The sequence below is a fragment of the Macrosteles quadrilineatus genome, unplaced genomic scaffold, assembly GCF_028750875.1.
Source record: "Macrosteles quadrilineatus isolate MER2022 unplaced genomic scaffold, UCM_ALF_1.0 Scaffold_4__1_contigs__length_99947679, whole genome shotgun sequence".
NCBI lineage: Eukaryota > Metazoa > Arthropoda > Insecta > Hemiptera > Cicadellidae > Macrosteles > Macrosteles quadrilineatus.
In genome coordinates, this window is record NW_026542597.1 from 42,253,965 (window position 1) to 42,281,094 (window position 27,130).

The 27,130-nt window shown below is 38.0% G+C and overlaps 2 protein-coding genes across 2 annotated transcripts in view; one reads left to right on the top strand and one right to left on the bottom strand.

Moving 5' to 3' along the window:
* Positions 1-27,130, top strand: part of LOC128992872 (neurobeachin-like protein 2) — a 118,802-nt gene that overhangs the window by 47,034 nt on the left and 44,638 nt on the right. Inside the window, exon 35 of the mRNA XM_054416615.1 lies at positions 390-577. Coding sequence (XP_054272590.1) covers positions 390-577 — 188 coding nt within the window. The remainder of the gene's footprint in view (positions 1-389; positions 578-27,130) is intronic.
* LOC128991879 (uncharacterized) lies at positions 9,160-26,486 on the bottom strand. The gene is made up of 2 exons (XM_054415132.1): positions 26,398-26,486; positions 9,160-11,423 (listed from the first exon to the last, which is right to left on the bottom strand). The coding sequence occupies exons 1-2, from the start codon at positions 26,422-26,424 to the stop codon at positions 9,978-9,980; spliced, it is 1,473 nt and encodes a 490-aa protein (XP_054271107.1). The 5' UTR covers positions 26,425-26,486; the 3' UTR covers positions 9,160-9,977.

A 27,130-nucleotide genomic window follows, 5' to 3' on the forward strand; every position in this document is an offset into this window, starting at 1 on the left:
AAATGTAAAGGCATGCCTAGTCAGTCTCCACCTCTGAAGAAACAAGATTATCCTCAAATACAAGGTAACCATCTGAGATTTGCTGTGATGAATTTTTGTAAATTATTTAAGAGGGTTCAACTGTTTATCAACGCAAGAACATTTTTTACGTGTTTGTAAAAGAACAGCCCAAACACTTACATTGACCATTTAGATAGCTCCATTAATAGATATAACAAATGGCTAATGAATGAAAAAAATCCTACTTGGGATGGAACCAGTAACCTTCAGATTTGCAATCACTTTATCTACTCGTCCAGACAAAAAATGGTTCTACTTGTGAACATTTCAAATTTAACTTTTAAATTAAGATATTGAATGCCCGTCTTCATACAAGTGTCGATTTCCAGGTTCTAACCAAGAACACTACTCGTTCCTGATGCCTGTAGTCAAAGCTCTGATAGAGAAGCTGTCAGATCTATTGTCCATGGCCAGCTACTTACCTGACTTACCACAGACCATGTCCGGGCCAACGTTCTACGAACACTTCCAAACCTTCTGTCAGGGCGAGCAGTGGACTGCGTTTATGGAGAAACAGGTCAGTTTTGCTCTTGGCTGTAGATATACTGTAGTATAAAAAATAATTACAACTGTTTTCAAAGACATAAAATGCGCATGGTTAGTGTTTTTGATTTCTTATTGAAAGCGTTGACAGCCTCATTCAGCCTTGCATTTGCCCGTCTACATAGGCCTTGGGTCTGTTTGTAGAGGCACGGCCACACTAGCGCGCACGATCGCTATGCAAGACGTCCAGCCTCTCTAAAAATGTATTTCTCCGTTTGAGTTACATAGCTTCGTCCAAATGGAGACCATACCGATGCAGATGGCGACAGATGTATCCCGTTGACGTAGCGTATATTGCCCAAGGAATGTATCTCGGATATACGTCCGCAACAATCGGTCCAGCAGTTGTGTAGTATCTTGATATTGAAGTGCTGCTTTGGTGGTTGGTGTTGAACTTGGTGTTGTTTTTATTTATATCTCCTTCAATAATCCTCTGCAAGTCGTAAAACTTCATATTCCAATCGATAGTACAGTATTCCTGAAATCTACTCAATTGTCTTCACAAAGCTGGTTCATTAAATGGTGAAACTCCCCAAAACTTTCCCGTTCCTTATTTATATCATAGACCCATTTTCTTTTTTTCCTTAATAACAAAAGGAGAAGTAACTCTTAGTCACTAAAGGAATCGTCAGCCCAAGGTACATGCAGAGATCAGCCCAACCACGCATCTCAAGCGATGACATCCTGACAGATACTAGCTAGCTACGTTTATCATTTCCTATCTCCAGTGTGGCCACCCCTGCGAAGTGGGAACGGACGTCCGCTACTTACATATTTTCATCAGCGGCCTAGCGATCGTCCGCGCTAGTGTGGCCGTGCCTTAGACCATATAAAGCAAAGTAACAGTAAGCTGTTAGGTGCAGTATTTAAATAAACTGTACTGATACAATTGATTGAGGGGTCTCAAACTTCCAACATCGTCTTGGATCTGTAGTCCCTCGCGCTGCCGACTGAGCCACCGACTCACAAAGACATTTTCATCTGTTCATTTTTGCTGAGCACACAATTTGTTCGAATTACTACGGAAATGTTTAATACATGCAGTATCACACATGATCATAATTCAAATAATATTTATCATATACATGCCATATTCTTCTTATTCATTGCATATATCATCATATTTATGTCATAAGTTTTAGTTAAAGTAAAAATGAAAACAAACTGATATTTTAGTTGAAATTAATTGTAAATCTGTTTAGTGAAGAAATAAATATACAAATATTGTAGAATAGTACTACATAAGTAACCACAGTAAATCAAATTTAAAAGAATAACAAACAAAACATATTTTATGCTAATTGGGTCAAGGTCAAATAAATTTTTGGTCAAAATTGTACTATTGGGGATATGCCTAGTTTGATTAAAACTAGTATACATTAGGTTATATATTTGATGTACACTAAGTATTATACTCCGTTCACAAAAAAAACAAAAAAAAAAACAATAAAACAGTAGGTGGTTTTAGGAGTAGAAATTTACGCCCACTAATCTACCTTTAAAACGATAGCTCAACAGCTGAGGTTAGCCAAAACGACCAGCTGCAACAAAAGCAAAAATAAGTGGTAGGGGAACTTCCCACTAACCGCCTAAATTTTGTGAGCGGAGTATAATATAGTAATTTGTAGGTCTATTAGTAGAAGTAGTAAGAGTAAGTCCTTAATCTCCAAGCACTGCTAATAAAACTAACATTTGACAAGGATTGCAACTGTTTTCCTTATTATACGTAAAAGTTAAAACTCTAGTACTTGCACCATATGAACACAACAAGGCCTCGTAAAAGAAAATCATAACATTTTTGTCCAATGCTGTTTGGTACATATCGTTGTTTCTATTATTTTCCTTTATTATTTGGTTTGTTACCGGTACCATTGACTATTGGATACTGAAGTAGACTTGCCATCTATATGGACCAGATGTAGCCAATTTTTTATTAAAAAAGAACGTAGTTACGTAGCCAGTCACAGAATGAGCTAGTGTCCAAAATGTTATTTTATACGTTAGTTTTTGTTGCTGTCCAGGTTGATCATAACAGTTGCTACACCTCACCTTAAGTCATTCCCTAAGTTTGACTTGGTAAAAAAGTTTGTGTATTTGACAGAATTTAGTAATTTAGATCAGCACAATCTGTAGGTGGCTCACATCAACTACCACGATTTTGTAAAAAAATCTGGTAACAAATTTAACACGGGTATGGAATGTCTAAAAGCCGGTACTGTAGATTATTTATTTTGCACTCGTGAAAAAAGTAAAAGTAATTAGTTAAAAAAATATCCAATCATTTTCGTGTTAAGTTCTGATTCAGAATTATTTAAGTTTGGAAGAGTCTGATTCCAAAGCGCTTGAAAAAGAAACAGTCTACTGTACTATAAGAGGGTATTTTCATAACGAGTCACAAACAATTTCCTCCCTGTGGATGTTTCTCACGGCTTACATATAATTTGACAACCACAGACAGTCAAGAGTTGTGGGTCAACTCGGGCCGTTTGACTAACATTTTGGCCGGCAGATTATCAGGTATTATGATTGAACCAATCAGCCTCGCCGTTGCCATGTGCTGTACCTTGTTATTTATGACCTATTTCAATGTAATAACCCGTCGGAAAACCAATAAATCATTGGAGATCTTATCCTGCATGATTGTGAACGATGCATTTTGGAATTGAGTGATTATGATTTCGCTTGCAGCTTGTTGTGTTTGTTTTGAATTTACTTCCAATAGAATAAATTTTATTGGTAGATTTTATTGTGCCAATAAAAAATAATGCCCACTAATTTTGTAGATACATTTATTATTTTGGATAAAACCTCCCAGTAGCATCGAGCGATGCTTCTTCAAACTTGTCATATACCAAAATTATGTCGTTTAACATTTTTTTTTTTAATAATGTGATTGATTTAAAAAACCTTTTTTTCAAAATAGCATAGACTAGATCATGAATAATGTAAATTAATGTAATGAATGAAAACCAAAGATGATTTTTAGCTCATTTCATAATGTAATGTGTGGACAAAATTGAAACTTTGCTCCAACTAAAACTATTGTGCTTTAAATCAGCTTGATTAAAAAATTGCCATACATGTTTCTGGATGTTAGTCAAGGTAATACTGACTTGATGGATATGGTTTTCACACAAACATATACAGGAAGTCTTGAAATCTTCCTATAAAACTTGCTATGAAAATAAATTGAGCTTCCGCTTGACTGAAATAAGTATATACAATAATCAAATAAGTAATGTCCTCATCTAAATTACTGATGCTAATAAGCCAAATAGAAAGATACCATTAACATAATGTTTTGATTGAACTATAAAAGCAATCATACACCAAAATATTTCGTGTAATGTATAGTTAAAAAAAAATTGATGCTTAAAATAATTATACAGGAAAACTTAAAATAAGACAACTTTAACTTTTGTGTAAAAAGTCTTTCAGGGAATGTTTGGGTAAAATAAACCCATAAAGTATTTTTCCTACAGTCACCTGACAAAGTTGGCTTCCTTGTACTGTTTATAGTACAGAAAGCTGCTAATTGCTGCATATTTATACTTTGTCGTACGGTTTATACTTTGGCGCACATCAGGATTCCAACAAAACAACACAAAACAGCAAGGTTCTATTATGCACGTAATCCGTGTACGCGTGGAAATAGGTTGGCAACACTTAAAGATAATAATACTATGAGCAGCTGATTGACTATTATAACTACGATTTAACCTGTCATTTCATGTTTATAGTTTATGTTCTCTTTTCGGAATTTCTGAACTTTCTGGACTTTTCTTTTAAAGTTTTAAGCGTTTTTAAAACATTCCAACAATCTTAATAAACAAGAAAATACCTTTAAAACATTTTTTAGGCGCGGAAACCACTGCAAATTACAAAAATATACGGAACTATTTTCTCAAGTCGCAGCACATTGCTTGCCGAGGAAAAAATAGCGTAGTGATACGGACTGGGAACTACTTTCTCTAGGGCGCCTATTTGTGTTGCCAGCTGAACCTAAAAACGTGTTGTATAGTGTTTGAAAGACTAATTATTTGTATGCTTTATAGTGACTGTAGGAAAAATATAATGTGTAACACGAGTGCAAAAGGCCTTTGCTGCACTCGAGATCATTCCGCACTCGCCTGCGGCTCGTGCATAAACGTTGCTCTCGTGTGCAGCAAAGTGCCACTTTGCTCACTAGTTACACAAATAACTATTCGAATTTAATAAAATATCATTTGAATGATTTACAAGTACCTAAAACTAAACAATAGCTTAGTTACAAAAGCTAAGGGATGGACGGGATTGAATTTTTAGTTCGGGACGGGACGGGACGGGATTTTTATTTCCTTCCCGATTTTCGGGACGGGACGGGCCGGAATTTTTTTTCTGTGCATAAAAAGAAAGTACTGTATTGCAGTTACCAAAAAAGACATACAAAATCAATTTTTACCATTTGTGGCACTGATCTATAAAAACCAAAAAATGGGTAAAAATTTACAGGTACCTATAGAAACTTGTGACTCACGGTCACGGAGCGATCGTAGTCATGACTCGCGGTCACGGCGCGATCGTCGGTATGACTCGCTGTCACGGCGCGATCGTCGGTATGACTCCGCGGTCACGGGGTTATCGTCGGTATGACTCGCGGTCACGGCATGATCGTCGGTATGACTCGCGATCACGGCTCAATCGTCAGCATGACTCCGCGGTCACGGCGCGATCGTCGGTTTGACTCGCGGTCACGGCGCGATCGTCGGTATGACTCGCGGTCACGGCGCGATCGTCGGTATGACTCGCGGTCACGGCGCGATCGTCGGTATGACTCGCGGTCACGGCGCGATCGTCGGTATGACTCGCGGTCACGGCGCGATCGTCGGTATGACTCGCGGTCACGGCGCGATCGTCGGTATGACTCGCGGTCACGGCACGATCGTCGGTATGACTCGCGATCACGACTCGATCGTCAGCATGACTCCGCGGTCACGGCGCGATCGTCGGTATGACTCGTGGTCACAACGCAATCGTCGGTAGGACTCCACGGTCACGGCGCGATCGTCGTTATGACTCCGCGGTAACGGCGTGAATGTCGGTAGGACTCCGCTGTCACGTCGTGATCGTCGGTATGACTTGCCATCACGGCATGATCGTCAGTATGACTCCGCGATAACGGCGCGAGCGTCGGTAGGACTCCACGGTCACGGCGCGATCGTCGTTATGACTCCGCGGTCACGGCGCGAACGTCGGTAGGACTCCGCTGTCACGTCGTGATCGTCGGTATGACTTGCCATCACGGCATGATCGTCAGTATGACTCCGCGATAACGGCGCGAGCGTCGGTAGGACTCCGCGGTCACGGCGCGATCGTCGGTATGACTCGCGGTCACGGCGTGTTCGGAGGTATGACTCGTGGTCACAGCCCGATCGTCGTTATGACTCCGCGGTCACTGCGCGATCGTCGGTAGGACTCCGCGGTAACGGCGCGAACGTCGGTAGGACTCCGCTGTCACGTCGTGATCGTCGGTATGACTCGCCATCACGGTGCGATCGTCGGTATGACTCGCGGTCACGGTGTGATCGTAGGTATGACTCGTGGTCAAATCAAATCAAATCAAATCAAATCAAAATCTGCTTTATTTCCAAAAATTTTTTTACAAAATATACATGTACAAAATACGAACAATAGTCCCGCATAGGCCGTAAAAGACCTGTGCGCGGGACGAGCTCTATTACAAATTAGAAATATTCTTAAAAAATTAAAACTAAATTAATCAAAATACTATTTACAACTAAGCTATGAGACAGCTACAGGAACAGTTAATGCTAAATAAAAGGTAGTCGAGTGAATGGAGTTGCAGTTACTGATATATGTACGCTAAATATTGTTTGGTGTATTTGTGTATAATTATTGTTAGGTATTGTATACTGAACCGATAAGTGTCTCAGACTGATCGAGCCCAATCTCCGGCGCGATCGTCGGTATGACTCGCGGTCACGGCATGATCGTCGGTATGACTCGCGATCACGGCTCAATCGTCAGCATGACTCCGCGGTCACGGCACAATCGTCGTCATGACTCGCGGTCACGGCGCGATCGTCGGTATGACTCGCGGTCACAGTGCGATCGTCAGTAGGACTCCGCGGTCACGGCGTGACTGTCGGTATGACTCAGCGGTAACGGCGCGAACGTCGGTAGGACTCCGCTGTCACGTCGTGATCGTCGGTATGACTCGCCATCACGGCGCGATTGTCGGTATGACTCGCGGTAACGGCGCGATCGTTGGTAGGACTCCGCGGTCACGGCGCGATCGTTGGTATGACTCGCGGTAACGGCGCGATCGTTGGTAGGACTCCGCGGTCACGGCGCGATCGTCGGTAGGACTCGCGGTCACGGCGTGATCGTCGGTCTGACTCGTGGTCACAGCGTGATCGTCGGTAGGACTTCGTCTCCTGCGTTCGCGGACCTATCGCTCGCAATAACGGCGTTATCGGCACTCGCGAAGCGGAAAAATCGCCGACGATCGGACCAAATCCCGTCCCGAAAAATTCCCGAGTCAAATGTAATCCCGTCCCGATAATCGGGAATATTTTTTCCCGAAAAATTCTAGAAATTTCGGGACCCGTCCATACAATAGCTTAATCATCATAACTTGTGCATCTTTACGTTACCTGAAGTATAAAGTACTCTTTCTTTCCTAGAGATATAATCATGCAGTGATCCTATGGCTATTTTTCTGTAAAACACTGTTCAAAGCAATTCTAAAAGGTGAATCTTACATGCCTTGTACTACATGAATTTGGTTTTTGTGTAAGCTTAGTTGTTAATTTTCACATACCTTGATACCATCATAGTTATATTTTCATGTAATTATCTATGCCTATATTATTTTTTGAAGATTGATTACTCTACAAAAACATAACATTAGTCAGCTTCCCTGGTTTTATGGAATTTTTTGAGTGTTTAAGTTTAGTATTAGTTTTTATAAGTGTAAAATAACTTTTTATATGAACCTAAGAGCGATGAATCAGAGAGTACAGAATTAAATCCCCCCCATCAATAAAATAAGCAAACTTTTAGTTGCTTTGAAATTAAGGACAAAATAAGGAAATATAAGACAAGTCGCGGGAAACTCAGCACTGTCTTACCGATGATAACACACTGTGGTTGCTAGGAGGTTTCCCGATATGCAGTCCTATCATCCCGTCACTGTACCACTGACTTCGGCTGTAATCATTTCTTCATTGTTTTTCTGTTTGTTTATATTGAAGCACAAACAAAGGATACTCTGATGGTTTAGTTGGTGGTTGTAATTAGGATCCATTGATTGTATTAGTGCAATAAATGAAATGGGATTTCATAAATTAAATTCAACCTGAAAATCTCTTGAAAGCGTTAGTTTGATTTTTTTATGTGGTTTCTTATAAAAAATAATTACCAGTAAATAAAAGGCTACATTATTTACTTACTTACATACTTTTGTTTATTTTACTTTATTTACTAACACTTACTTACTGTTTTAGGTACTATGAATGACTAAGTATTTTCTTTGCTTATTGGGAATAGAATCGATAGTTATAATCTTGCCAAAATATGACAAAATAGTGAAATCGTTGATGTTCAACATAATAGTATATTTCGTACCTAGGGCCAAAAATGAGGTTTTGCCAGCTCGAGATAGTTTTTAAGTTCTCGACAGAACTTAAAACGATGAGAACTGCAAAACCATTTCGGTCCGTGGTACTAACGCAATTTTTCACCACACTATACCCTATTACCACGATTCACAGAAATAATAATGCACACTGATAGTCAACACAACTACAACTTTAAGGTTAGGTAAAAAAATTATATGAGGAATCAGATAAAAATAATAATGAATAGTTGCTAGGCAGCGGTGATAATAAAACCATTATAATGCAATGCTATGGATACTGATTGTGCATTTAATATGCATTTATGTTTTAAGACAATAAGCGTACAGCTGATTTTGCGACCCTAGGGATGACTTGCTCGGTCCCCAAATGACGATAACAGCTGGCATGTGCAGCAAAACGTTACTTTGAGCCACCAATTAACCTATGTAAAACAGCTAAAAACATCATAGTGTGGTGAAAAAGATTTTTGCAACAAAAAAATGGAGGAAACTTTAACACCGAAAATGGCATCTTAATACCTACTTTAATACTATATTCTCAAATGGCAACCATACAAATGTAGGTATTTTTAATAAATTTTGCTACAAGAAATATAAAATAGCGATGCCAATAATAATACTTTTCTTTTTTGGTGGTTGTATCGCAATGACTTAAAAAATAAAATAAAAATAATAATAATAATGCAAGACAGTAGCTTGTTAAATTTGTACTAAGCTATTAATATTTTACCAAAAACACACTTTATTACCCTCTCTATAGCAGTAAACCTAGGTACTCGTTAAACCTAATATCATTTAAATAGATTTAAGGGAGAATCTAATCAGGTAAATGAAAATTCACTTAGTCTGCAGGTTTGTTGTGTTGGGGATATTTAAGTGTTTAAACGGATTGAAAAGGGTAAACATAACAAAACTTTCTTTTAAAATTAATGTAATTTGTCACAATTTGTTAAAAACAAATTACAGTAACAACAAAGCAATATAAAAATAACAAAAAGACAATATTAGAAACAATGCCTATATTGCTATATACAGGAGGTAGTATAAGATAATGGAGTAAGTAGATGAGTCATTGCATGATAGAATTATTATTGTCAAGAACAGAACATACTACTCACTGACTCAACTGATCCTGGCCATCAAGATATGATACAAAGTTTATATTATTAAGTATGCTGCGAGCTGCAATCATAAGTATCTGCAATTTTTATATTCGACTTTAGCTTAACCTTTGTATTACATACTCCACATCCTTTGGCAGACACAAAATTAAGTTTAAGCTAAAACTTAAGTATAAACAAAGTGGCTTTCCAAGCATAAATTAAAATATAAAATCATTCACAAAGTTGTGGTCAAATAGCAAGGAAAAATTAGGTAAAATATTAGACTTGTGACTTAATCTACTTAACTAATATCCATCACTCAATCATTATTTGAGATGCAAATGATTCAGCATATTTCTTCATAAAATTATGATACAGTTAAAAGTTCAACAGTTACAAAAAATTAAACTGAATACTCCATTAGAAATTTGGCTAACAGAGTTTCAGAGAGGTCTTATGATTAATCTTCAAAAGGTTTTCAACAGAAAACCTGTATGAAAATAGAATGCATAAATAAGAATTAAATAGCACAATATAATAATCTATCTAATAAATAACATTTAGTATAAAAGTTTGCAAGCCTAAGCCTAAATATTTACAAAATGCGGAAATAAATAGTGAGAGGTAATCTAGGATTGCATGTTATGGCTACTGCTCTCTGGAAACCGGACTGGCTGTTTGGTTTCGTCTGATTTGCGCCTAGAAGCATTGGTAGATTGAGCATCTACTTGCTGCCGGCCGTAGTTTTGTTGATTCATCGCATCGTAGTAGTTGGCCGGTAAAACCCCAGAAGACACTGAAGATCCAGCATAGTAGCCTTGAGATGGAGTTATACTGAATCCTTCCCTTTGACCGTCCTTCTTCTTCAACTCGTTATCGTAAGGGACAAATCCAAATGTCTGACTCGGTGGTTGGAACGATCCAAATTGGTTTGAACTTCCTTGTGCTTGAGTATTTTGTGTTTCATCTTGTGAAGTTTCTTCATTTTCTTCACCTCCTGGAAATCTGATTGATGTAGACAGTTTTGCAGACTGATCTCTGGTTTTCTCTTCTTGGTTCTTTTGCATGTTGAAGATATTGGCGTTCTGTGAAGCGGATGTTATTATGTCATCCTCTCTGGTAGCCTCTTCATTCTGCTGCTGGTAGTGGTTTTGAGCTATGGAATGGTAGAGTTGTTGGTTCGTAGAAGAGGATAGTGTATCATACACTCCCTTGGTAGGAGCTCCGTAGTTGTCTGTTTGCACTTGGGAGGAGGAGGGATTGTTTTGGTTGCCTTTGTAAACATTGATATAGGAGGTGGCCACTGGGTGGTTGGAAGAAGATGAACCCAATATAGATGGTGCTTTGGGGGCACCGTAAGTCGGTGATGGAATACCGTAAGTTGTTGATGGGACCGGGAAAGATACTGATGGTTTTTTGGCATATGAGTTAAAGGCTGAAGATTGAGATGAAATAGGGCTACCATACGAAGAAGACGGTGTCCCATAGGCTGCGGAAGGTTTGGCAGGAGCTCCGTACAATGGAGACTGAGTGTAACTACTGTATGTACTAGGAGGTCCGTAGTTATCAGAAATACTGATCGGAGCGTCGTAAGTGTTCACCTGGGAATTGTAAGTGTCTGGGATTGAGTAAAGAGGCTTTTTTCTGTAGGGGACTCCATAACTAGTCGAAGGAGGACCGTATCCAGGCTTAGGTGGTCCATAACTGGATTTTATTGAGTTGTGATACTTAGAGTGGTGCTTCCGAGGAGGGCTGTACTGGTAGCCAAAATTGGCTTGAGGTGGGTTTGAGTATTTACGCTTAGGAGGACCGTACACCGGCTTAGGAGCGCCATAAATAGGTTTTGGAATACCATAAGAAGATTTTGGTGGGCCGTAGCGCATTTTTGGTGGTCCATATTTAGGCTTGGGAGGACCATACACTGATTTCGGGGGAGGTCCATAACGAGGCTTGGGCGGTCCGTAAGACTGACGAGGAGAACTGTAGCTGGCCAAGGGATCTCGCCTGGTCCTGATATAATCTCCTTCCGTCACAGTCAGGCATGATACCAACACCAACACTACAGCCAACACGATCTGGAACAAGTAAAACATATAATTAGATTCTATGTTTAGGATTGACTGAACTAGAAAACCCTCATTAAAATAGTATCCCTCATTCAAATTTTTATTAAAACGACCAGAGAAATTTACATTTGTTCAACAATGCCTTAAATTAAAAAAGGTCCATAATTTTAAGCCAATCCTGACGTAATAGTATATTTCGTACCTAGGGCCGAAAACGAGGTTTTGCCGGCTCGAGATAGTTTTTAAGTTCGAGACGAAGTCGAGAACTTAAATCGATCGAGAGCTGCAAAACCATTTTCGGTCCGTGGTACGAACACTATTTTTCACCACACTACTACTATTCACAATAATAATAATGAAAACTGATAGTCAACGCAACTTTAAGGTTATGTGAAGAAGTAATTTCAGGAATCAGCAAAAATAATAATAAACAGTTGCTAGGCAACGGTGAAAGTAAAACAATTCTATTTCAATGCTATGGATGCTGTTAGTCTGGGCGTCGACCCATTGTAATTAACGATGACCTGGAAATTTGGGTGGACAAAGGTTTTTTGACTGATTCTGACTCAGTTTTTTGCGCTGATTACGAATATGCCGGGTGCCACCTTGGCACCCTTGGGCAAACGCCGCCATATTGGAAAAATGGCGACCAAAACTGGTTTTTCGTTAAATACTCGAAAACGGTTAGTTTTAGAGATATTTATGTGGAGACATAAAATGTAGAGCGTAAAAAACTACACAGAAATGATATCAACACTTTTTTTTGTAAACCTCACGGTTTTAGCACAATTTTGTGAAATTGAAGTTATTATTAACATAAAGTTGTAATTTAGTGCCAATACCTATGACATATTACATTCATTGTTCAAAAAACATAATTATATTATGCATTACACATTTGTACAAGAAACCTTTGATTAAAATAATTGTTAGTTTCATCTAACATCCCTCAGTTACCCACCCCGTGGCCATTATGCTATTTCTGTATGCGAGTCTTTGGCGGGCTCGGTGGCGCGCTCAGCCTTCAATAAAGTTTCAAATACAGTTGCGAGAGTTGCTTGTAAGTAGTGTACAAGTGAAATGTAGTTGGATACTTTGGTTGGAAACAAATTACTAAGGTAAATTATCTTAAAATTAGATTTTTATGTTATTGCATTATGTCATTGATTTAACCTGCTTATAAATACCTGCCAACTACATATGCTATTCTAGCTATAGGACTAGATAAATACGATGATACTACTACATAATTTTTACTCTGTTGGGTATTTAATTGACAAGCTGTAATACTAGTTAGTACAAGGTTCTATTATAATATATTATGTATCAATATCGGCCTATACATTAAATTGGCAAATAAAAATTTATCGAATATTAGAACGAATGATTTTCTATTTAAAAGTTTACATAAAAAAAATATATATATATACATGGTGTGGCAAAACTTTACCTTGCTCTTCCCCCCAAATACCACCACCCTGACGAAAAAAACCCAGATCCGGCACAGTATATGTTTGTGGAACGTCTTTATAAAGTTAATGAAGATTCCAATTGATGTGTTTTGTTCTAGATTGGAACAATGAATTGAATACGATAATGACGGAAAATAGAAGTGTATTAGGGGATTAAAACTTACCTCAAAGGGAAAGGAATATTCTTGCTTTTTAACTGCGGAAAAAATGGACAGTTAATAAGTGGAGGCCCTGTAAGAGTCGGATCAGTTAAATCAGCAAGTATTGAACTACAAGATGAGTTGTTCATATACCTGGATGAAAATTTACTCGATTATTTTCATAAATCTTGTGTGTCCTCTTCCTCATAGAAATCAAAGACCCACATTCAGCGTGCATTTAAAACATTAGCCCGTCCGTAGTTCCTCCACCACCCAAGCGTTTGAAAATATCAGATATACAGAGCTTTGATTTTAGACTAAATTGCCTGTACTGTGGTGAAAAATGTTTGAAAATTGATCTAAAACATCCCGACCGATGGCAACCATATTCCCAAATCCGAACTGTTGATAGACCGAACAAGCCCACTCCAAGATGAGTTTTCTAATAAATTCAAGTTAGAATCAATGGCGTAATTGGAGATCTACATGCAGCCGATGCACGTTATCATAGGGATAGTCATAATGTTCTTTTGCACCAAAAACAAAGACCTATAAATTACACAAACACAAATCTTGGTAGTGAAGATACTATTTTGAAATCAATTATTAGTATAATGAAAGAAGGCCCATCACGCGTTTGGAACTCAATAGAGCTGTTTGAGTTTTATAAATCCCAGGGTGGGTCAAACATAATACGTAAAACTCTGGTAAAAAAAATAACAGACATAGTAGGACCTAGCTTGATTGTGTTATCTTCTCCTGGAAATACTAACATAGTTGCGTTTAGAAATCAAATGCCATTTGCGATGAAACTGGCATTATCTGATGAAGATGAAGAATGTAGTTTTGGAAAAGTAAAAAAGAAAATTGAATCAGAAACTACATCACGCACAGTTAACAGAGACAACTATGAAACCAAATTGAATCATGAAAGCCTTGAATCTAATATCAGCAAGATATTGTTGCTATTTTTAAAAGAGCTTGTACTGGTCTACCTTCCTTGATATAGGTAACATTGTTACTTCGATAATGACTAAACAAAACACCACAATTAAAATAGCATTATCATTACTTCTAAATAAGAAGAAACCGATCAATGAACTACCTACACAAATTTGGTGTAACCTGTATATACAGTAATGCTCGGCGGTTTAAAGCATCAGCGGCTGTTGCAGCTACTAAAAATCCAATGTTAAGCGGTATAAGAGACTGCAAAGATGGATTTATACAAGCTGTAAGTGACAAATTCGATACATTCTTATCTACATAGAATTGCTTAATGCTTACGTCAAACCCACAGCATGCCTTTACTTATGACTCAAGCTAAAACCTCGAGCGACTTCTCAGTTATATGCAATAACTCCATTATTTACATTACTTAAATATAAATCTGTAACTTTACCAGTATTTTTATTTTTTCAATCACACCAATAAGTGCTATTGTTGCTTAAAATAAACCGGGAGATTCTCACTGCACCTACAGATTGGGGGAATACGAGAATGTTCAGTGTAAAGGGGCGAGTGTGATGTGTGGGGAGGGGGGGGGGGGGGTTGAAGGCACTAATAACAATTATTTTTTACAAAGGTTACTTGTACAAATGTGGAATGCATAATATAATTATGTTTTTTGAACAATGAATGTAATATGTCATAGGTATTGGCACTAAATTACAACTTTATGTTAATAATAACTTCAATTTCACAAAATTGTGCTAAAACCGTGAGGTTTACAAAAAAAAGTGTTGATATCATTTCTGTGTAGTTTTCTACGCTCTACATTTTATGTCTCCACATAAATATCTCTAAAACTAACCGTTTTCGAGTATTTATCGAAAAACCAGTTTTGGCCGCCATTTTTCCAATATGGCGGCGTTTGCCCAAGGGTGCCAAGGTGGCACCCGGCATATTCGTAATCAGCGCAAAAAACTGAGTCAGAATCAGTCAAAAAACCTTTGTCCACCCAAATTTCCAGGTCCCCCTAGCTGACGCCCAGACTATGTTTGTGTAATTAATATGCAAGCGGACAGCTGATTTTGCGGCCCCGGGATGTAAAAACCTGCTCGGTCCCCAAATTACGATGACAGCTTGCATGGCCAGCAAAACGTAACTTTCAGCCACCAATTAACGTATGTAATACAGCCAAAAACATCATAGTGTGGTGAAAAATATTGTTTACCACAGTGAAAACACCGCCAACTCATTTTACTCCAGGCACACACGTCCAGGTTTATTCACTTGGACTTTCTATCGTGCCGAAATGTGACGCATTAATCCATTAGAATGAAATGCGAGAGCAGAACAAAGACATGCTTTCCTTTTCATCAGTAATTATGAGATCAGGGGTGAGGTGAAAATGTTGACCGTGATGTTCACTCGGCTGTGCGGCTAATCTGTGTCCTGGCAGGTGTACTCTCACTATCCCTTCTGGCTGTAACAGTACCGGCTACACGACGATATGACCCTATCCTACATCGTGGAGATTGTCTTATTACAAGGCTCAATGCTCGAGTTTCCTATCGAGGATCCTAGATATGCTGAAGATTTTTAGCTACGTATTATTTAGACTTAAAGGAAACAGGCATGATCACGGAACTGCTGGCTGTAATAGTACCGGCTACACGACGTCATGAGTGACGAAAATTAGACCCCATCCTAATTTTCTTAGAGAGATTATCTTCTAAAATGCTCAAAGCTCGAGTTTCTAATACAATTCGTCCAACATAAGCTCAAGGCTTTCTTACCATATTGTTTTTAAAGGGAGGAAAAGGTTTTGCCTGTATGATCATGGAGATGATGACTGAAATAGGTTTTTGTAACAGTGCCGGCTACACATGCCTATCCTACATCGATTAGAGATTATCATATTACAAGGCTCGATGCTGGAATTTTTGATGAACCTTTATTTGCTATCTTGTTACAAGAGGCAATGACAAATTCTATCTCACTCGTGATTTGGCTAGTCCTATTTTGTCATCTTAAGTTTTGTCCTCGGTATAATTCTCCAAAACGTACGTTTTTGTCTAATAATGACGCGAAACAAAGCAAACGGCAATCTAGTTACCATACTAGGGTTTAAAATTATCATAATAAATGGAATACACGTGCGTTGACTTGACCTTGCAAATAAAATGCCGACTTAACTGAGACACCAAGGTTGCCCTGCGAGCTATCACGGGATTTATATTCCGGAAACGTAAATAGTTACTGTAGATACTGCTTTTCTTGTAAATCAGTATTCAGTGATGTACCACTTTAACACGCAAATGATAGTTTCGTAACGATCCTAAAAACCCCTGCACTTTCATCATGCAGGAATTTTCTCCTCTCTCCGAAAACTTTATTTGCTCGCCACCACTGACTTCTGATCTACACAAAAAGTCTTATCGCTATCAACCGCATATGCGATGGACCACTCCAAAGTGTCATCGTTTTTTAAAGTATTTCCTCTCTTTGACCCTCCCGCCGCGCAGCTGATGAGTCAGATGATGTCCCGCCGCGCCGTGACGCTTCACGACGTAGTTAAAGTCCCGGATACGGACGCTCGACCCAGGCTGAAGGACGTCGGACTGGTTATCTGTCGTGACCAGTGACGGTGGCTGCACCGAGGTTCACTTTCTCCCATTGCGTGTAGGTCGATTGAAATGAAATGTACACTCAGCAGAAGTAGTAGAAGTAGCGCATTGCATTCTGTAATTGGAGGATTAGCCGTTTCTAAGAACAATTATTTATAAGAACGTAATTAAAGTAGTGTTCATTGTTAATTATTCTAGCAACTTGCTACATACATGCAGCATCCACAACAACAACAATTGCGTTGGCTCCACACGTGACCTCCATACTGTGTTTGGACCACAGAAAACGTACTAGTAGTACGTTTTCTGTGGTTTGGACTAAACTTATCAGTTATTTTGATTTAGATAATTGCTTCGCTACAACAAAAAATATTCATTGTTTACGAGACGTTAACGAAACGTACGTTATTTAAAACTTGTACGTTTGGAAAACTCTATTATACATTTGAACTTTTAAAATAATCAAGGTAGGCCTATAGCAATTATAAGGATGCTAGAGACTTAGATTTATGTTCTATCGAACAGTTCCTAAACTTACCGCCCTTCTGTTCATTTTATTAATTAAATACCATGGAATTACCGTGAATGCAAACAATAATGGTACATAGGCTTGCACGATCACGGCAGATTGTCAAACCTTGGTCTACGGGTGATGACCGCGTCGTTGAAATGTGAAACTAAAGGCCGAAGTTTCGGATGCCTAGCAGCTATCCATCTCTGGGGCAAACTACGATTGCCCCGTACGATGCCCCGAGGATGAAAAGCTGCTACGCATCCGAAACGTCTGCCTTCACAATTTTAACGATTTCATCATCACCCGAAGACTAAGGTTTGGCAAAAATGGTACATAATGACTTACAATCACGTTTACTCGAGTTGCTTTAACTAGTCCGAGCCAGAAAATGGAATTGCGCCGTTTTCTCCATCGCAGAAAGATCCCGAAGATATCTCTGAACGCAGCTGGTCCAAATTAGATCAATTAACCGCCAAGATCCAAGAGACCGAAATGTCTCTATCGGCCATCGGAGTTCTCGACACTCGAGGGCCCGACCAAAAAATCGTCAACGATCTTCGTTCGGGCTCACGATTTTATTGGGAAACTCACAAAACGAGAGCCTCGCCGCAGGTTCTGCATAACGAGTCGTGTGATCGGCTCACGTGATCACTGTTGCCATGATAGCCTGTGGAGGCTACAGGCCTAGGGCGGCGGAGACGTTATAGCTGCTTACTAATTAATTGCTTTTCCCGGATATTTCCCTTCCGGACCGCCCGCGCGGTGTGTTTTGATCTTGTCGAACCTTGATCTTATTTTTTTAATCTGAACGGTGTCAAACACGGAGACGGCTTGTAATGGGTTAGTGTTGATTGAAATAACTTTGTTGGAAACTTCGTTGTGAGCTTTGTTATATTTCTTGGTGACAGATGAAGACAGTAATGTACATACGACAAAATCTTAGTGAAGGAACTGTCCTCACCTGGCAGACCAATCCTTTGATATCTATATATTATGTGGACATACATACAGTCTCTAACTTTATCCTGCGCCACATCGGATGATTGAACACAGCACCCAGAACTATAAGTGATTGCAAGAATCCAATCCCTAACCTCCCCGACAAATCCCACTCTAACCTCTACACCAGCCGCCCACAGATTTTGAAAGTCTCCAAGGAAATTAATCACAATGAATTAGTTATAAAGATTACTACAATCAGTGTCATAGCCGGAGAAGATATAATGAAGTAGAGTAACAAATCGGTTATATCTCTCATCCGTTAACGAGGAGTCATTCTGTTAGACGAATGTTATAATGACGAACAGAAATGACTGCAGTTAAACACCTGATGGCGTAGTTGGAGCTTCTAAACTATATAGGCTCGATATTCGTTGAAGGGGAGGCTGTAAAATAGTATTCAATTTTTGTCTACAGCTAAACGGTATTCTGAAAACGGTGTAACTTAAAGGCATTCAAAAATACTGCACATTATCATCCGTACTGTTTATGCAGCATGTAGTTGGAAAACTAGGAATAACGATGGTTTTATTTTGTTTGCGTTTGCGATGTTCAAAGTCGAAACCACGAAGCTCAAATCAACACATTTAATAACTCCTGAAACGTGTCCCGTCTGCAATCTTTCACATTGCGGACTATCCAAGCTTCAGAGGTTGGGATGTCTTTGTAGAATGCAGTCGCAAACTTTCCTTCAACATTTAAACAGCGACAACACCCTGTGTCCACTATTGATGCTTTCAACACCTCAAATAACATTAGGCCGCTAATAGACCTACCACGGCCAATACCATCTCTCAAAGCCATAACACAATCATAGACCCCACCTGGTGCATGTATACAACCCAGGTGTAGGTGTTGACTCAGGTGCAGCAAGGAAGGGCCTGACACCAGTGAAACACAATTATCATGTGTTACTCTTCTTTTTGGACCGGGAGAAAGTTTCTGATCTTCGATACAACTACCTATTTGTCGACTAAGAAGATTTTGATGGCCTACTACCATTAGAGGTTATTGTTCAAATGTTTCCCCTTAGTTAGAGCTAGTTGTGCTAGTCGCTGTGATAATCCCTCTTAGGTGATTCTCGGATTTAGATACACTATACGTTGAAATATATTTAGATGTAATAGCTTTCCCTCAGTATTTCAAAAACATATTCAAGTTATTCCACAGGTAAAATCTTATTTTCAGAAAAAATGTTCACCCACTACTACTACTCATGCTTGGTTCCCTGTAAACTTCTTTTTGTTCTAGTCACTATGCAAACTTTCAGGTGATCCTCAATATAAAAAAAATAAATAATTTACAACTTTAAAATGGTTTTATCTGACTTTTTTAAAAGACAATAAAAGTCATTCCAAATTAAAGGTGAGACCTCACTTTCTCGTATTCTTAAACATTTCACCTACTGGACCACCATTAGAGGGTTTTGAAGGGGACTTTTTTGTCATAGTCACTAGGACCATTTTCAAGTAATCCCCCGGGTTCAGTTACGAATTTGTATGAATGCAAATATAAAAACTTGTTTGCAAGGCCTTCCGAAGATAAAAATTCAGATACATCTCATTTCCCACCCCAAATACGGCTATCAATTACACTAAGCACTACTTAACAACTTATTCAATTGCCAGTGTGGTCGTATATAACATTTATCCGTAACGGTTTCGCCGCATGCCATTGAGGTGTGAATCATATGAGCGTGTCTCCGTACAAATTATAGTTTATGTCCCAACCGGTCGTAATGGTCCGTTTTACCCGCTCGGTTTTCATAATCTTGACCGACCCGTTGGGACGGCACAGGGAGGTCAAGAGAAACGGAGATAAAACGGTTCTAATGAGGGTCCCGCAGCCGGGGCTCGAACCCGTGACCTTCTGGCACTTGTCGCGCGATTTACATTACTGGCCTGCCACTGGATCAAGGTCACCCGGGTGGCTCCATGAGACATCCTGCAGAGGACGGCGCCGCTGCCGTTGTATATGTCGTCTTCGGTGTGCTTGTTTTCATATCCGTTCTTGGACAAAAAATTTAATTTTAGATAATTATTGTACATCTACACCTTCAGAGGTAATACTGTTTTGGAGGCGTGTGTTGATGTTCGATAGTTACCAGATTTATTGTTCCAAAATATTTGTACCGATTTTATCGAACTAGTTTATGATATTTAGCGTTTAGTCCCATTGGCACGCATATTAAAACATACTAGCATGGCAACCCATAAGGCTCATGTAATTTTTTAAAATTTAAAATTCATTATTTGTGTTTATTTTTTAACCTATTTTAATTTATAATGGGATTCTGCACATCTACAGGAAAATATCTTTCCAACAGTATGCGTAGATTTTCCCTACGATATACACGAGCTGAGAAAAGAGGTTTTAAAGAAACACGCTTGCCTATTAATATATAGATCAAGGTTTGAATTATAAACATACAAACATGACGTCACTGGCCATAAATAATTATCAATTATTATAATTAAAATCAAAATAATTATAAGGAGTCGTTTTAACCGTAGATTATAAATAGCCAAACGCTGCCATTTGCAATCATGGTTCTAAAATAACTCTTATAATGGCTGATCATTAAAGTACGTTTACAAGACCGGTAATGCCTATTAGAATAATGATATCTCCTAAATTTGTGTTCAATGGGCTCCCTCGTTGTACACTGTGTTGTAGTACTCTTGAACAAATTAGGTGGAAAAATGTATAAAATGAAGACTTAAATTTTACTAAATATTTCTACCGAACATTATTGTAACCTATTTGTAAGATGTCTGCAGAGTGAAACTAGAGTTAGGCTTATTGAGTGGTTCTCTTATAGTTGCTAAAGACTAATAGATATTCTCAAAGTGCCACGTCGGGATTCCTAAAACTTGGTGCAGAGCCCCAGGTCAAATTTGACATCAAATGAGTCTTAGCAGCTATGCGCTGTACACAGAATCGCTACCGCGCATGCGTTGTGCTTACAGTTGCGCAGACTAGCAAGCCGCGCCGTCAACCGCGTTCTCACAATACTCGCGACATAAACATTCCTCTCTAGGAGAAACGGCTGCGTTGTTGATGCATAAACACTGTCACAACTATAAATTTACTGTGGGAACACTTATTTCTGTAACGGGTTTCACTGTTGCTATTCCAGGTTAAAGGTTAACTCTGCGATTGAAATTATTATGATCGTGGAAATCTCAGAGACAAGTGACGGTGCTCAATGATTTGTAATGCCTATTGTTAGTGGATTTTTATGCTGGTTGAAAGATGAAATTATTGAATGATGACTAAATTTTGTGCTAAACGGTTATACGCGAAGCTCAGCGAAATATCTAGTTTCGTATCTTATATTCTCTATTGTATTGTTTAGTTTTAGTAAGTGTGTAGTTTTTTACTCAAAAAGCTGACTTATTCTGCAAAAATATTGACACCTATGTTTTCCCAAACTTAAATATTTTTTAAAGGAAAAAAAGTGTAAGATAAACCAGTTTGTGTTATTTTGATGATATTTTTTTGATTATTCGTGTTTCTTCAACAAGTATAACATTATTCTTTTTCGGTATTATATACGAATACTCTGAACTATACGCATGTGGTCTGAAATAATCACCAATTTTTCTTCCTCTCAAACAAGTACAAAGATCGATACAAACGAAGCGTGCACGATAATTGTAAAATAACGGTTTAGGTTTGAGCTGAGCCTTATTTTCCATAGTAGAAACATTTGCACGCATACAATTCTCTGCTCTCTCAACTGTTATCTAGAAAGTTATCTGAACCCTTTTCACATTGAGATCCAGAATGGCCATTCTATTACCTTCAAAGTGCTTGGGTTCAGTGTTCGGCCTCAAATTCTCAATATGGGAGAACGGTTTCCCTCAATTGGTGGATTCTAACTATTGGTATTGGCAGCTATTCCGTAGATGGGATACCAAATACCAGAAACCGTATGGGCCGAATGGCGCCACCTGGATTCTCAGGAACTCAGTGTATAGTGTTAATACAGATCATCAACGATAGTTAAGGTAAATTAGTTTGATATGCTGTAAAACGGAGGTGAAATTATCGAGTATTACTGGTTGCTGTTAGTTGTTATCTTAGTTAACTTGTTATGCTGATGTTGAGAACCGATAACTTTCGCTAGTTGAGCCGCAAGTAGAGTTCTGCTCACCGGAACCACATAAAATGTAACGATGATTAATTATATGATTATGCTAACAAAGCTACTAACTAGGCGCACCTTGTTAACCTGGAGTTGTTTACTTGCTTCCCGGCGCCAGGGTAATTTTTACACAGTATTTTTTTTTTGTAGGCCTACCTGTTTTTCCTGAATGGGTATATAATGATTCATTTCGTATCACAGGAACCAAAGAAACAACTTATGGTACTTTTCTGTACTTTCAATATCTTTAACAGATGTCTAGACTTGGCTCGGGTTGTAGTTTCCACTGCTAATTCATCATTTCGAAATGCGATAACGAGTTAAAATTTCAAGACAAAGAGAAAATTGCGTCTGAAGGTATGTAAACGCCAGCTTAATAATCAATAAGATAGTACAGACAAGGGGGTTCTATTGTTTTTGTCGACTTTTCTCTCAAAGACATCAAAGGAAACCCATTCCCCAATCCAGCCCTATCCTTAGTTGTCTTTAGGGGCAAATTCTGTTGTTATGTTATTGTTACCAAACACGAACAAAATCATACACATACCGGATCAATAAAAAATCGGGCCAAGGACGAAGGAACGAGAAGAAAACGATTATGTCTGATGCGGTGTCGTCTCCAAAACTCGGACAAAGACAAAACCATCAGACCATCACCACCCAACACCGGACCATCGAAAATCGGACTGAGCAGGAAACGAAGGAACGGAAGGAAATTGTCTCCAAATCCCGAAAAGTACACTGAGCCGTTCATTATTTTGAACTTCGTCGAACAACCTGAAGTCAGGGGGTTATATACGACTTCTCTAGACATTTACAAACTAAACATCCTTCTCTTCGAAACCCTTTTCTTCTGTACTGCCAAATTTTAATTCTTGTTAGCCAGTTAACTAGTGGAAGCCTTATTTACACGTGATAAAGAAATAAACACAATATTGGGTAATTCTATATATATATTTTTGAAAAACGTAACGTTTTCGTAAACAAACCTTTCTGAGAGTACCGTTACGATTTTCAATTGCCACTGCATTTTGCAACAAAACCTAGACAAGCTGCAATCCTTATAAATAGCTATCGGCCTAAATTCTAATTAAAGAACGGTTACAAAAAAAAATTAATGCTTGAGAGACTTAGATCGCTTTCCCACTCCCAAACGTTTTAGGTATTTTAAATACACTGCTACTGTTTTTACTGGTTTTACTTGGTGGCGCAGGTCAGACTCTCAAAACTGTCAGTCAAGTTTTGGACACCCAAATAAATAAACATCCACAACCTTCCTTTACAAGTTCTGTTAACCTCTCACAATATAAGCGTAACTCTCATAAACTTTTCCTTATTGAAGTTGAACTGTCGCAGCCTCTTCTTCGGCGACCGTTGATGACATCTTCCTTTCCCACACGGTTAGTTGCAGTTGTAATAATTGCCCGGGGAAGCGGGCCGAGCAAAGCGAACACTAATTGTGGACAACCAAAACTCGGATTCCCACCGTAGTTCTCATCTCTCGATGTTTTAATGACATATCTCTGTTCTCTAATGAGCTGTGTTCAAAGCGGTATGCAATTAAAGACCGCAAGTATGTCGAAAAGGGCACTTGTGGGCGAACCGACCTTGATTAAAAGTATTAGAATAGTTGATTCGTTAAATGTATTCTTGGTTTGTCCGTTCACAAAAGTGGGTTTTAGAATACTGAATTTCAATTTGGCAGTGGGCAGTGTGGATTTAAATTTCACTCACTACACGACGTGAGACGCGTCCTTTTTCCATGTGATTATATTAAATATAAATGGAAATTATATGTTTAGCCGTGATTCGACCATGATACTAGAACAAAGATAGGACCCTTATTGAGGAGAAATATGTGTATATATATATATATATATATTTATTTATTGGCGCTCTAACAAAATACATTGAAAATTGAATGGATTCACATAACATCCGTTCATTGTACTCTTCATTTCTTATGTCACATATATAATTTTCAAACATTGTCACACCTAGCAAAAACAACAAAAAATTATTAAAGTTTATAATAGTAGTGTACCATCCGTTCCGTTTTCCATTTTTGTCTGAACTCCGTTTTACTGGCTAGTAGGAGACCATATTTTTCTATAGTAACTGGGCGGACATTTTGAGTATGGTAGGAAATAACGTTCTTGTAACTTTTACAACACTGTTTTTTTTACTAACTGAAATTCCATTAGGGTTGTATTACATCTAACTGTCAACTTGGAGAATTGATTAAAAATCCCAGTTATTTGATAACATGAAATAATAAATCTTTCAGTTTAGTTATTTGTAGTTTTCCACGGCGGTTCAATCTCGTACATTGTTTTGTAGTAATGGTCCACTTCAATAATTTAATTGAGATCGTTAAGGCTGCAAATACAACTGTGGGTGGCACGGTGGATCATTTCATGCACAAACAACATTTGAGATTAATTTATCCATTTCCTGTGAAAGTCGCAAGCACGACTGAAAGTAGCTCTGTTCAGTTGGATGAGTCAATTTAAATGAGAGAATCTTGACCGGTTTCAAGATGATATACGAGAAACGATAATTCTGCATGAAATTATTGCACATGTCTAATTCAAACCAGATTAAAGATGTCTTAACCGGTATATCGGAGAATATTTGTTTGATTAAGCTGTTTGATATATGTGATAGTAATTAGATTGTCCTTTGGATTATAAATACACTACCACGACTTTGACGTTTTATCCCTATGGCAAAATTGTCAGTTATAATAAAAAATATCCTTGTGGAAATTTATTTGCTAAATTGAGCAACCGAAAGTGTTTTTGCTGTAAAGTCCTTCTTTCTTTTACCCCGAATTTGTGATAATACCATTTGAAAACAATTTATTGTAAAAAATATATTATGTCCCGAACTATTGTCATACCGGTATAAGAATTCATATAGTACTGCATACAAATATAAAAGGAAAATTACAATATCAATACACTAATATTATGAGAGGCTTATCGGTTATGTTGTGTGATAACATGTGAAATGTGTGAACAAGTGAAAATGAACTTTCGTTCAATATTTTTCTTAAAACATTTATTCTAGTGGCTAAGTTAGATTGCTTTAAAAGCTTTGTGTATATTTTAATAAAGGGATCATTCGTCATTCATTCTTATTATCTTGATTAATAATTGGATTAAAATGTCTATTTTACAATCGTCTGTAAATGTGAAGCAGACTTATGTAGTTTTTACAAATGGTTGTATTTATTTTAACTTATTAATAATGACACATTGCTTTGTACCCTGCTGACTATTGAAAATTAAATATAAAAGAACTATTTACCGAGTATTTACCAAAATGCTTTACCATTTGTTTTTAATTTTGATCAATTACATAACCTAACTATCAAGATATTCCTCTTATATTCAACACATTACTTATTATGCTATTTTTGCTTTTATAATACAATCAAATTCAAGTGTTAAGTTTGCACTTAACATTTTGGGAAACATATTGTTAAAATATGAAACTTTCTCACTATAAAAAGGAGTTTTTTGAAAATTGTTACAGTATACAATTTAATGCTAAAAGAGTAGTTATCAATATTTTAGTCGTATATTTTGGTTATAAACTGTGTTTCCAGTCCTTTTTCTGTGAATACCTTACTTTTTCACTCTTGATAAAAAAATAAAACTCTTTCATTTGTTTAAATCAGTTCACGGCATATCATGTAACTTCTTCGAATACATATTTTAGCTAAATACTAATGTAAATTTAACCGCATTAACAAATTTAGTTATTTAACTGTTGTTTAATTTAGTTGACCATACAAATTTTTAAATCAGAATTAAATTTGTAAAAATATTTTTTGCTTTTGCTTTTTGTTTTTTTTCATTGAAAATTCATGAAATACGTAACGTACACAAAATGCTTAACCGTTTAATAAGCAACTTGACCCAACGCACATAAACATAAATTATGTTATGTTAATTCAGTGTAATGTTATTCCTTATTGGTCCGTTTATTCCCGCACATGGTTAGTACTTTTATTCACCGGTAAAATTCATTTGTATTTAACTGAATTTAAATTAGTGTATTGTTCTATGTTGTTCTATGTTAAATACTTGTTCTATGTTGTGACAATTACAATCATCAACTTTACACACCTGACAAGAGACATAGGGAATACACATATTACTTAAAAAAACTATCGCACACGAACGCTATCAAAGCGGTTTCTGAGATATTTTCGCGGAGACTCTAACGCACTGTTGCACTGAAGGCGTATTCCACCCCTCGAATCGTCGATTACAAACTCACTGTTGTGTTAATATATTTCACTCCGTAATATAATTACTTAAATTCACTTCGACGATATTCACTGCGTGATTACGGTGACACTTTTGTAGATACTATACAACACTGTGTTATTCGCTATGCACTAGATGTATACTCCGACGGGTAGTGTATCCACTTACTGTAGGTCTGGCCTGGGACACTGCACTCCGTTGCTGCAACATCCTTGACACTGAGAGAGCGACTGAGCAAGGTCTGGGGCGACGGACGACTATACTGCGATGTCCCACATTCCTCCACCTGCCACAGCCACCGCCACAGCTGACTCTGACTCCCCTCGTCTCCTATCTCCACTACCAGCACCACAGCGGTTACGCGATACTCTCGTTCACTACTTAACAGATCTACGTATTTCGAGTACTACAAACAGCTAGAATACTTATTATACGTCTCAGCGTAGTTGCAGTTAGCACTTGTTACACGTCTTCAAACACTTTTTGATAAAGTGGCAGTTATAGGCCTACTGTTAGAAGTTTATACCTCTTCAAGCACTATTCGATAAAGTGGCAGTTATACTGTTAGCACTTATTACTCGTGGTTAGA

What these genes read in the sequence shown, in the direction of transcription:
- LOC128991879 (XM_054415132.1), bottom strand. Translation starts at nt 26,424, where the DNA reads ATGTGTATTCCCTATGTCTCTTGTCAG. An exon ending in TTCCCTATGTCTCTTGTCAG is followed by an intron (nt 11,424 to 26,397) that starts GTGTGTAAAGTT and finishes TACTTGTTCCAG; the next exon opens with ATCGTGTTGGCTGTAGTGTT.